The sequence below is a fragment of the Portunus trituberculatus genome, chromosome 21, assembly GCF_017591435.1.
Source record: "Portunus trituberculatus isolate SZX2019 chromosome 21, ASM1759143v1, whole genome shotgun sequence".
Lineage (NCBI taxonomy): Eukaryota > Metazoa > Arthropoda > Malacostraca > Decapoda > Portunidae > Portunus > Portunus trituberculatus.
The window spans coordinates 3,733,566-3,746,874 of record NC_059275.1 but is presented as its reverse complement, the minus strand read 5'-3'; the positions used below and the strand labels follow the sequence as shown (position 1 = coordinate 3,746,874).

General features: G+C 44.7%; 2 protein-coding genes across 2 annotated transcripts in view; one reads left to right on the top strand and one right to left on the bottom strand.

Annotated features, from left to right (window-relative positions):
• The window catches only part of LOC123506906 (mitochondrial basic amino acids transporter-like), a 35,590-nt gene extending 23,576 nt beyond the window's left edge, over positions 1–12,014 (top strand). Inside the window, exons 2-7 of the mRNA XM_045259296.1 lie at positions 1,144–1,187; positions 7,553–7,636; positions 8,026–8,144; positions 8,866–9,124; positions 9,311–9,478; positions 9,959–12,014. Coding sequence (XP_045115231.1) covers positions 1,144–1,187; positions 7,553–7,636; positions 8,026–8,144; positions 8,866–9,124; positions 9,311–9,478; positions 9,959–10,510 — 1,226 coding nt within the window. The 3' untranslated portion in view covers positions 10,511–12,014. The remainder of the gene's footprint in view (positions 1–1,143; positions 1,188–7,552; positions 7,637–8,025; positions 8,145–8,865; positions 9,125–9,310; positions 9,479–9,958) is intronic.
• Positions 1–13,309, bottom strand: part of LOC123506908 (bifunctional protein GlmU-like) — a 66,500-nt gene that overhangs the window by 48,913 nt on the left and 4,278 nt on the right. The window lies entirely within an intron of this gene.

Below are 13,309 nucleotides of genomic sequence, written 5' to 3'. Positions count from 1 at the left end.
CTCTCTCTCTCTCTCTCTCTCTCTCTCTCTCTCTCTCTCTCTCTCTCTCTCTCTCTCTCTCTCTCTCTCTCTCAACCACCTATTCATAACCAATACTTTGCAGAAATATACACTTTGGGACCTAAATTTGTATAGAATGGACCGAATTTGTAGAAGAATAGTATGGGAGAAGCGCTAATCTGTATGGGGACTCGTATGGACTGTACTGGGACTGTATGGGACTGTTGAGTTTATATTAGAATTCTTTTATCTTTTTGTATGTCTAATAAATGTGTTGTATTTTTTTATGTATTTGTTTTATATTGGGACTGTTTTGTATGGGACTGTGTGTATGTTGTATGGGGTCTATCTTGAGTAGCGCCTGGTTTCTATGGGGGCTTAATAATCCCTTCAGTACCATTCTGCTTATTATTTGGTGATTTTATACACCTTCAGATACTTATGTTGGGATTAAAAACAGTGAAGACTCTGGCCATTAATCTTCTCACTTCCATAGATCGTTCCTCATGTCAATAAAATCGTCTAATCATGTCTAAATTTCACGGTAAAAATACGTCCGCAGTACTGAAAGGGTTAATTGTATGGGATTTGGTGTATGGAAAGTTTTTTTTTTTTTTTTTTTTTTTTGTAGGGCTTCGTTTGTATGTGTGTTTTTAATGTGTGACTTTCCAAGGGTGTTTGTCTCTGTGTGTTTCCTGATAATGATTCCCTTGTTTTGGCTTACGGTGTTTTGTTTTGTTTCAAGGTGTTATATGAGGCTTGGTGTATACAGAAGTGGTGCTTGTTTGTAAAGGTCTGTCTGTGTGTTTGTTGCTAATGGTCGCCTTGTTTTTTATTTCAGCTGGTGTTTTGTTTTGTTTTTTGGTGTTGAATTGTGTTGGTTTATGGAGTTTTTTTTTTTTATTAAAGTGTAAGCTTGTAATGGTGTGCGTCTGTCTGTGTGTTTGTTGCTAATGGTCACCTTGTTTTTTATTTCAGCTGGTGTTTTGATTTGTTTTTTGGTGATGTATAGTGTTGGTTTATAAAGAAAGGTTATTTTTTTCTTTTCTTTCGTTTTCTTTCTTGTTTGTAAAGGTGTAAGTAAGGAAAGGTGTGTGTCTGTCTGTGTGTTTGGTTGCTAATGGTTCCCTTGTCTTGTTTCAGGGTGTGCTGGAGTGGCTGTGGGGCATCCTTTCGACACAGTAAAGGTAAGGTGTTTGTGTACCTACTACCTAATCTCTCTCTCTCTCTCTCTCTCTCTCTCTCTCTCTCTCTCTCTCTCTCTCTCTCTCTGATATTAGTTCATAGTCATAATCAGTTGTAATTATTGTTGCAAGCACACACACACACACACACACACACACACACACACACACACACACACACACACACACACATCTTAGGAAAATACGTTGACTATTTTGAGATATATTATAGACAGACGAACAGACGAATAAACAGACAGACCAACAGACAGGCAGGCGGACATACAGACGGACGAAGAAGCAAAAAAAAAAAAAAAACGTAGAGACAAGGAAGCTCTACGCCTAAAATCAATATCAAAATACCACTAGTAGTATAGCAGTACCGGCCACCCCTACCCCCAATCACCCCGCAAAAAAAAAAAAAAAAAAAAAGATTGTTATTTACTAATCTGTTGAAATCACTACAACTAGAAATTCCACTTACTACTTACTTACTATATAAATAAACCCTAATCAAATCACCTAACTGGCCTTCACTACACACAACTAAACTATTCATATCACGACTCATTCCCTCTCATTGCTACACCAAAATCCCGCAACTTCTAGGCCGACTTCTCTTTCTCTCTCTCTATTTTTTTTTTTCCGCTTCGTCAGCTGCACGTGGCGCCGCTGATCTATTTCTTTTTATATATATTATTCTTATTTCGTTGTTTATCTTGGTTCGGGTCGACATGAATCCCGATTTAGTGGCGGCAGATGTGCTTTGAATGATTAACACTTGGAAGGGCAGAAGTTGAAGGTTGTTTGTTATGTTGTAAGGAGAGAGAGAGAGAGAGAGAGAGAGAGAGAGAGAGAGAGAGGCTGACTACGACGTTAGCTGCACACGTGTCAAACCTGTTCTCTCTTTCTCTCCTCTCTCACTTTTTTTTTTCCTCTCTCTCTCTCTCTTTTTCTCTCGGCGTGTTTGGGGTCCGGTGTAGCAGTTACAAGTGAAGTCCCGGGTAGAAGTGAAGTACTCCTCGCGGCAGCTGCCAGACGTAAGCTTCAGTTTACCCCACGCCTTCGAAGGGAATGGATTGTTGTGACCGCAGTTCTCCAAATATGTGTCTGTTTCGGTCTGAAAATCCTTGAAGAAAAGGAACTTTTAAATAAGTTAATTATTTGAAATTAACTGCCTTTATTGAACTAAATATACTACCTTTGTGAAGTAATTAATAACGGCTTCTCATGAAACACTATATAGGCCTACGTACATTACAGACCTAGCTAGTTAGCTATCAAGTAATAATATAATATAATGATATTATAATCGAAGTAATGCAGCTGAAATTATGAATATTCCAAAGTTTCCATTGGTTTTGCCCATGTCAGAGACCTTTTCACCCTCTGGCCGAGGTCCCCGTGTTATTTACCCTCGGGGGCCTTGGCTCAACCTAACATGTTGCTATTAATATCGAGAGAGAGAGAGAGAGAGAGAGAGAGAGAGAGAGAGAGAGAGAGAGAGAGAATGTCATCTATATTTTACCATTTATAAACGTTATGAATAGGATATCATAAGTGAAGGCAACGAGTCAAATCCTTTAACTGTTGGACTCAGTTATTACTTCAGATTTCTCTGCATATATATATATATATATATATATATATATATATATATATATATATATATATATATATATATATATATATATATTCAGCACTCGATCTAAGTGCGTTATTATTGCTTATATTCGCATCTCCTTAGTTTCCTCTCCTTACTCTTTTCATTAATATCATCATGGTCGGCAGCTCGCATATGTATTCACAGCCATTCTGCTCTGTATTCGACTAATAACATCACCCTCCGCACGTCACGGGCTCTCAGACCTGACTGAGTGGTGCAGTACGAACGATATCTTTGAAAAAAACTTCACTTCTACCCAGGACTTCACTTGTAACTGCTACACCGGCACGAGGACGGACAAGTGCGTACACGCGAGTAGAGGAACATGTGATGTAGAGGAGGTGGAAAGGGGCGGGAGGCAGTGAGTAGGGGGGAAGAAGCGTCACACTGCAAGGCGAGACTCTCTTCTACTCTCTTCCGATATTACGCAGTGGACGGCAACCACCACCACCACCACCCTCACCCCCTCCCCTCTCCCACCATCACCACCACCACCACCACCACCACCACCACCACCACCACCACCACCACCACCACAACAACAACAACAACAACAACAACAACAGTGACTACTACCATCACCACAACAAGAAACAATATTATCGTCACAACAACAACAACAATAATTACTACCACCACACACTATATACAATCCACCACCACCAGGTCCACCACCACCACCACCAACTCATCATATACACATCCCTTTCTGCTTTCCTTACTTTCTGTAGCTCAGGTGAAAGTCACAAAACCAAAAACTTTGAGGAAGCTTTCATGACTCAATCAGTGGTTAAATCTTTCTTTACCATTGAAATAAGAAGTTTTTACCATTACTGAAGGAAAACGCCATGAGAATCAGATTAAAGAATGAATAACCCTTGCAAATAATCGTCATGAGAAAACAATGTAATAATAATAACTTGATAATTGTTGTAGTGTAAATATATAACAAAACAAGACAGCAGAGCATTTATAAATAAAGAGCAATTTATAAGCTAAATATACACTACCAGATGCCAGACAAGGAAAAGGAAAGCATGAATTGAAGGCAGAAAATGTAAAATCGGTATTCTTTATTCAATTTACTTGCTTAGCGACCTGAAGGCACTGAAGGGGATGAGAATCAGATAAATACGCTGTTCTTTATTGGCATGGTGAGCGAAGTGAGAGTCTGAAGATCCTGCGCAGCTCTCACTTGAAGCAAAAGGGAAGAAGTAATGATGACAACTAGGTCTGTGATGTGTAGCTTCGGCCTTCAGTTAGGGGAAAGGTCAATGTACAGTAAGGAACACCGAAAACACTATTAGTAAACAAATACGAACAAATGCCTTCCTTGTAAACGCCATTCTTGTAAGTTGACTTAGCGACAACGGATGACGCAACTTTGAATGAAAATTGTTAATACACACACACACACACACACACACACACACACACACACACACACACACACCTGGTATTAAGGGCCAGACACACCTTTACCTCTCCTCATTAGCACACAATGCACAGGTAAGGAAATGAAGGCAAACACTGTCATGGCAACAGTGCTGACTCAAACACACAGGGTATTATATTTGTCTCCGCAAGATGACCACTGCATCTTTATTTCTACACACACACACACACACACACACACACACACACACACACACACACACACACACACACACACCTTAGATCTCCATGTTCCTCACAAACCCGAAACACAAGAAGCTTTTCAACGCCAACTTTTGTACTACCATGAAAATAATAAAGATGTAAATGAATAATCGAATCAATCAATCAAGCAACCAACTAAAAACTAAATAATTCAACAAACCTCCTCCCACGTTACTTCAGGGCACGTAAAACTGCTAAATTGGCAGGCTTTTTTTATTATTATTATTTTACGTGTTCTAGTACATAAAAAAAAAAGATGTTGGTCTGCTCTCTTTTGACTTTTGACACTCGCCCAGCAACACACACACACACACACACACACACACACACACACACACACACACACACACACACACACACACACACACACACACACACATTTCTCCCTTTCTCGGACCTACACGGGAACTAGCAATTAAGTGGACTTTTTTTTTTAACTCTTTCTGTTGCCCTAAGCCAGTTTTCCTCTCTTGAATAAACACACACACACACACACACACACACACACACACACACACACACACACAGTGCCCAGAGAAGGAGAAGGTGTGGCTGTGACGTTGGTGTTTTAATTAACCTTCAAGCTGTGCCGTAGTTACCAAACCTGAGCGATTCACCTCTGACATTCTCTCCACTTGAAGACCTATAGATTACATCCCTACCCTTCTTCAGACGATTCCTAAGATCACACACTCTTCTTAACCTTCTCTTTAGCCCACAGTACGCTGGAAAGCCATGGATGATATAGAAAAAGGGAAAGAAAACGAGGAAGTTACTGGTTATGTTGTTAGATTAGGTAAAAAAAAGATGTTTCCTGTTATTCTGACTGATAATACCACCACCTTCACAATACACTGATTCTTCTCAAGCCACGAATTATAACGAAAATAAGAGAAAAGTTAATTATATCACAGTATCAAGTAAATCCACGAATTATGACGAAAATATGAGAAAAAGTAGGTATATTCAAGCTGCGTTCACCTTTATTGTACGTATTTCCACTGACAAAGCCACCACCTCACCACACATACGTAGTCTTCACATACACTTCATCAACTCACACCATGATGCCAAGCAGGGGATTATAACGACACAGAGAGAGAGAGAGAGAGAGAGAGTGTATCATATTCAAATTGTTCCCTATTATTTTGGTTGATAATGGCACCAAATTCACGACAATCTTTTCTCTCTTTATTTCTTTTAAAATTCCCACAAGCTTAAAAAAATATATAAATAAATACATAAATAAATACATTAAACAGATAAATAATTAGATACAACGAAATCCAAATACAAAAGAAATAACAACCAAGTGAATCAATGAACAAATAGACAATACAACACAAAACAACGAAAACTTTAAGAAAAAAAATGAAAAACCTAAGTGTCCCATTGACTGATGCTCTTGTAAACTAACAATAACGCCCACGCCAAAAAAAAAAAAAAAAAAAATAGAATGCAAATAAGCCAAACAACAACAACAACAACAACAACAACAATAAAGTATCAGACCAGAAATCCACTAAGAAATAACAGGAAAAATAAACAAATAAATGTGTCCTTTTAATTAATGCAAGTTGACAGCCACACAACCGCCCCTCAGCCCCACCCTCTCTCTCTCTCTCTCTCTCTCTCTCTCTCTGGCCACAACCTAAGTCTCCTATGCACACCTCCTGGCGTGGCATTATATAACTGGAATAGAGACACAAAAACCTGTCCTTGGCGGCCTTTTCCTTCCCCCGCGGCGAGTCTTGCTGGACAGGGGCAGGTATTTTGGGCGCGGTGTGGGCGGGACTTAAAGACACACCACCTTTCTCAGCCAATCAGAGCGAAGACGCCTCCATGTCTCAACCAATGGTGTTTGAATGTCCCTGAAAGGATTCTTGATAGCCTGAAGTGATTTTTGGGGGAGAAAAGGAGGGTATTGTGGACTCTCTCTCTCTCTCTCTCTCTCTCTCTCTCTCTCTCTCTCTCTCTTTGGTGCAGTGCTTGTTTCAAAACTTAAGTGCTGTGGGGTTCTATGATTCAACACTGGTTCAGAAGTTCATGAATGTGAGGAGTGGCGCCATCCTCTTACGACAACCTCTCTCTCTCTCTCTCTCTCTCTCTCTCTCTCTCTCTCTCTGAAACGCAACACTAAACGCGCAATACACAACCACCACCACACAACATCACACACATTTACATATTCTTTTATTTAATTCTTATTACTTGTTTATTCATTTTCTATTCAGTTTGCTACGTATTGAACAAACTCTAGGGGCCACGCACACATATTTTCTGAGAGAGAGAGAGAGAGAGAGAGAGAGAGAGAGAGAGAGAGAGAGAGAGAGAGAGAGAGAGAGAATAACACTGAAGGAGGCAGTAAGATGATCCGGGAAGCCTTGGCACACTCCACTTCTGCGGCTGAGTGGATTACTGATCGCGGCACAAACTTAATACAATTGCTTGCAACAACACCACAAACAGGAAAAATTTTTTCCCCCGCTGTTGATTGAATTACACTTGGTCTCTCCACCCACAGTGTTTTGCTCCTATTATTCTCTTCCTTCAACTTCAATTTACATCTTTTGTAATTTCAAGTTAAGAGTGAGAATTAAGTTTTTTTTTCTTTTCTTTTTTTCCCGGCTGACGTATAAGAACACAATAATTACAATAAATGCAAATTAAAATAAGTTGCGAGAAGCCACAAGATTTACACTTGGTAAATTTGTTGTTGGCTTTGTATGAAACACACCACCTGCCTATTTCCACCCATCATCCTCATCCATCAATCTATCCAGTCTTTTTTTATAAGCTTCCTCTTCATAGTGACTCAGTGCTAAATCTTGATTACTGAGTGTATTCCGTTCACCTACCACTCTACTTGAGAACCAATTCTTACCTATCTCCTTTCAGTCACACATTATTAAGCCTAAACACATTACATAGCATAGTGGCCTTTTGCCATTGATTCCTTAATTTCAATTGCATCCTTTTTCCTACCAGTCACTAAAGTTGCTCTGCTTCTCTTGGTAACTTTGTGGTGTTGATGTCCTTGCAGGTCCGCCTTCAGACCCAAGACTTCAAAAACCCCAAATACCGAGGCACATGGCACTGCATCACGGACACCATCAAACAAGAGTCGGTGAGTGACAGCCCGAGGGCACCATGGGACGGGCACTTTTTTGCATCAGATTAAGGGGAAGGGGAATGTCGGGCTATTCCTTAACACTTCTGAGCCGCGGCACGGTGACGCTCCAGAATGCTCAACGCAGCGCCCACCAGATAGAGTGCCCACAGGCGCCCTTCTTCCGCCGCCCGTGCATCCCTCTCTCTACAGGCGGCGAAGGAAGAGCAGCCCCTTGGGAGATCAGTCGAGTGATGTGCCTGGAGGCAGTGAAGAGTCAGTGCGCGGCGCGGTGGGCGCGGCGGCGATCAGGGCGGGGCGTACCGTGGCACGGCTTGAGGTGTTGAGGCAAGTCTGTTGGTTTAGGGGGTCCTTCCTCTTGGCTCACCTTCATTCCTCCCCGACAGCTTCGCGGACTGTACAAGGGCATGTCCTCCCCTATGGCAGGAGTGGCCTTCGTCAACGCCATAGTCTTCGGCGTCCACGGCAACATGGTCAAACACATCCAGAATCCAGACTCCCTCAGGTATACTACCCCTCACGCGGCGTGCGAGGCTATATACCTGTAACAGTCTGTGTGATTGCGGCGCGTCAACACTGCCGTCGCCAGCTCGCTCAGGCACCTCGCTGTCCTCTGGGGGCGAGGCCGCCGCAGCACATATGGTTGACTGCGTTGCGGTCATGGCGACGATGGTGTTGACGTTGCCGGGATCGTCAGTAGAGACGCTTCCAAACATGTCTGGAGGGTCACTAAAGGTCAGTGGCTGTGTGAAGGCAGTGCACACAATGCTGTCTTGCCCGCACCGCTCCCTCACTGAAAAGCACAGCCCGCAGGCTGCCGGGTGACGGGCGTGCCCATGTGCTCGACCATGGCCGTCTCTCACACCCTCTCAGTGGAATCCTGCTTTCACTTTTTTCTATTTTAACCTGCTCATCGTTTTTCCCACTACTAACTATGTCAGGCTCAACTGTCCCGTCTTTCCGCCTTCCTCTCCCAATGTAATACGCGTCCGGCGCCTCATTGCATCGTGTAGGCAAGCAGGTCTCTCACACCACTCATGAAAATGATAGGCCAGGAAAAACAGGAGTCAGTCAGTGTAGGGCTTGCGGGGTAGCGCCGTGCTCCCCTCTCTGGTGCTCAAGCCATAAGAGGAGGGCAACACACAGCAAGGCAATCTGTCTCACGCCCTTCGTCATTCATCCCTATCCCGTGCCGCCGCTTACCAATGCCTCTCCCGCACCAACAGGTCACAAATGTTCTGCGGCGCAGTGGCGGGTTTCTCACAGTCCATCGTCACCTCGCCCATGGAGCTCGTCAAAACCAGAGTCCAACTACAGACGGAAGCGTGCGTCACCACCAAGTCCCTCTCCTGCGCCGCTACCTCCTCCTCCACCGTCACAAACTGCAGCAGCTACACGAGCCCCGTGGACTGCATCAGGAAGATCGTCACCACAGAGGGATGGCGGGGGTTGTTTAGAGGACAGCTCATCACCGTATTCAGAGATGTGAGTCCCTCAACAGCACACACTACCTCCGTCATTTCACCTTGTACACCTTTCTTCCCTTCTCGCATTCACTTTTCCTGTCTTTACTTTCACTCTTCAATAAGAAGATTAATGTACTATAACACCCCCCCCTCCCCTAATGAATGCCCGCGAAGAACATCCTCTTAAGGCCTCCTTTCCCCACAGGTGCCCGGGTTCTCATCGTACTTCCTGAGCTACGAGTACATGAGTCGCTCCTGGGCCTCGGCTGACGGCTCCGTGTCCCCTGCAGTCGTGCTGGCTGCTGGAGGGTTTGCCGGAGCCTTCTCGTGGCTCATCACTTATCCCATCGACATGGTCAAGTCCAGGTTACAGGTGGGTGCCTCCTGCTGTCACTGTTACTCTGTCTCTGTCCACACCCCCACCCTGATCCTTATAAGAAAAGTTTTCTTTCTTTGTTTGTGGTCATTACAGTTTTCTCTCATTAGAAGGCTTCAAATCTCCCAGTGTGATGTGGGATCACTTGTCAGGATAATGACTGAAAGCAACAGGAATCTTAGAGTTCACCTGTTCTTTTTTATTTATTTATTTATTTATTTATTATTATCATTATTATTTCATTTATTTATTCTTTTTTTCTTTTTTTTCTTTTTTGAGGGGCGGTAGGTTACTAGATAATGATTGATATGTCACAACGAGTTTACGTGAATGAAATGTCAGATGTGTTGTCAGAACTGTGAGGTGGCACTGAGGGGCTCAGCACAGATTGCTGGACGAGCAGGACATGACTGCTTCATTCTGCCGGACTGCTGCTGATACTGATGAGTTTCTAATGTATGTGTGTTCCTGCCACAGGCTGACGGCGTTGGCGGCGTCAGCAAGTACCGCGGCATCGCCCACTGCCTCAAGACCAGCGTGGCCACAGAGGGCGCTGGGGTACTGTTCCGGGGGCTCAATTCGTCCCTGATCCGCGCCTTCCCCACCAACGCCGCAACTTTCGCCGTGGTCACTTGGACCATCAAGACATTCCAGGAGCAGCCCGAGCAGGACGATACGCACCAATCGTGGCGAGACATCCTGGCCAACGGCGATGCTCTGGTACAGGCGGCAGCCATCCCTACGCCCCTACAGCTCAGCTTCACGCCAGAGAGCAGTTGGAGATCGGCCGTCTCCTTCCTCCCGCAGGTCATGGCTGCCTCAGCGGCGACAGAGGAAGAGCAGGAGGAGGAGCACCAGGAGACCAGGTGCCGGTGTTGGCAGCGGCAAGGCACCGCGGTGCTCGGCAGGCTGCCCAACCTGTTCGGTACGGTGTGCAAGGGCCCCGAGGCCTTCACCTGCTGGAGGGCGCGGCAAGAGGACGTGTTCGCGGCGGCGCGGCTGCACCACAACCTCAGCATTGTGCTATAATACTCAGAGTCTCACGCCGAGGAAGGATGTGCTGCCGCCACTTAGCAGCGAGAGAGTGTGATCGCACAGCGCAGGATCGGGGCTCGCGGGCCCCCAGCGCGGCCAGTGCCTCGGTGACCCAGCACAGCGGGGCTCGCTGGCCACCTGAGCTACTCTAGTCATGCCTCAAAGCACATACTGCCGACCCTCACTTGCATTCATGGCACACAATCTCTACACCAGAATCATCAACCCTGACACTTAAACACACATTCTTTCATTTCAAGAACACAACATGTAAATACGATCCTTCTACAACACAAAGGGTAGGCGGTGTGCTGTGAGGCGCGGCAAGGCCCTGGCTGCGGCTGCTGGATGGCGCTGTGCTCAGCCCTCCTACGTGCCGCGTACTGGTGTGGGAATACACGCGGGGCTGGGGCGGCCACAAAGCAGGCACATCCCGATATTGGCTGCTGTTGTGGTAATAGCAAAGGGCTTCGCGACCCACGAACGGCACCTGCATACACGTGTTTTGTACCCGAGGGGCCACGGGCGGTGCAGGCATCGCCGCAGCCTACCAGACAACCTACGTATGTGCCTTGCAATAAACCTGAACCTGCACGATCATCTCACAAGAAGCAAACGTTTCACACTAAGTGGCAGCAACACGACCTTCTGTAGGCTGACAACTAAGCCTACCTATAACCAATGTCAAAACGCCTGTCACGCGCAGGGCACGCATCCACTGCCAGCTCCCTAGGAGGGGCGGGGGGCGCTTCATCTGATTTTTCTCTTATAGAGGATTATTATCATTGTCATTGTCGTCATTTCTCTAAATAGGCTGAGGTAGAGTGTGTAGTCAGGAGGAGCAGGAAGAGGAGGAAGAGGAGGAGGAGGAGGGAGCCAAGAGGGAGCGAGGAGGGAGCCAGGAGGAATCCAGAAGGGAAAGGGGAGGGAGCGAGGAGGGGTGAGAGGTGACAGATTCCAGCCAAGAAGGATCTGTCACGACTCCCGCCCCGTCAGGAAGTTCTGCCTGACACCCTGCTTGTCCCAACACTTCTGTCTGCTCCTGACGCAGCCCTGAGCCAGGCAGCTGACGAAGGTGTGTGTGTGTGTGTGTGAGAGAGAGAGAGAGAGAGAGAGAGAGAGAGAGAGAGAGAGAGAGAGAGAGAGAGAGAGAGAGAGAGAGAGAGAGAGAGAGAGAGAGAGAGAGAGAGAGAGAGAGAGAGAGAGAGAGAGAGAGAGAGAGAGAGAGAGAGAGAGAGAGAGAGAGAGAGTGTGTGTGTTTGTGTGTCCTGTCATTCCTTGTCCTTATGTCCGCGAATCTTTCATTCCGATCCGTCCATTATTTATTGAGCCATTCATTCTGACGCAAAATTAAGATTAGAAAATAAAAAAAAGCTAACAAATGGAAATATGGAAAAAAAAAGTCCGAGATGCAGTACAAAATTTTGTAAGAAAAGGAAATTAAGCTTCTATTAACAATGATTGTTAAAACATGAATAAACTTTTTATCTCCAGTTTATTTATTGTCTTTTGATTCTACTTCCTGTGTGTGTGTGAGGGGAAGGGGTTGAAGGAGGTTGTGAAGAGCTGATCAGACATGACCGTGCAAAATATTTCTCCAAAACAAAACCTGCGGGCCGCCCTACACGACGCTGTGGTCTGTGAGAGCAGTGAGACCACGCTGGTTGAGTTGGAGGAGCTGGTGGCGGATGTTAGACGGGGTGCAAAAAAATCCCAACACTCAGGCTAACTCCTCTACCCCGCGTCCCGAATCAGCGCACAAGAGGCTCTGTGACGTCAGCAATTGTCACAGTAACGGAGACGCTGTTTAGTCTCCAACCTTCTTCCACTGTACTGTTACTATGGCAAGCAGTCAGCCAAAGCAGCCAGGCGACGGCAGGGCATCGCAACGGAACCAGGCAGCCAGAAAGAATAAGGGAGAACCAATAGACAATGTAACACTGGCGAACATCAACAGAAGGCTGGACGATGTAGTGAAGGTAGTGGCCACCCTGCAGCACTGAAACAACATTTGTACAGAATATATATCATGCTGTGCTTCAAGTTATGAGTCACACTCTTGCTGCAATTGAGGGTGGATGAAGAAGGAAAACATATTAATGCCAGTATTTACTGAGAATCCAGCTGCTCCTAAAAAATTGCTATAGGTAGTTTCTTGTGTGTGCAAATTGGGGTGTCAAAAAAAAATTTGGCTGCAGAAGATTACCTATTAATACATTGTACTGTGAAATCAAGCGGATGCCATGGCCAGTCATGCAGCAATGTCCCACAGCATGAACATGAATCTAATAACAAAGAGTGAAAGTTGTGCTCCCATTGACATGTTAGTGTTTCAGTAATTCAGCACTTCTGCAATGCTCTATGATATATATTTGTTATCTTTCAGTGTCCTACAGTACAACTTCCACCTCTATGAAGTTCATATTCTTAATAAATCAATCAATTATCTGTTCCCAAGTCACTTCAATTCTTAAACTTGAAAAGGAGTGAGTGAAGGAGTCTAGGAAATTCGTTTAATGAATTCCTTATAAAAGAAAAAAAAACTACATAAATCAATGCAACATATAACAAGGCCAGGAAAACAGTAAAAGGTCATATTTTTACCAAAATATTAGCTGTAATTAAATCCAAAGAGGATGAATGATTAGTCTTAGGTGTCTGAAAATGATCCTGATAGAACCCTTGGCTTAGAAAAATATATTAGACATAAATTTTATGAATCTAGTGCTAAAGTTATTAATAAATTTTGTGATTTTCCTTAACTAATCTTTCATGACCTCTACTGACCCATAT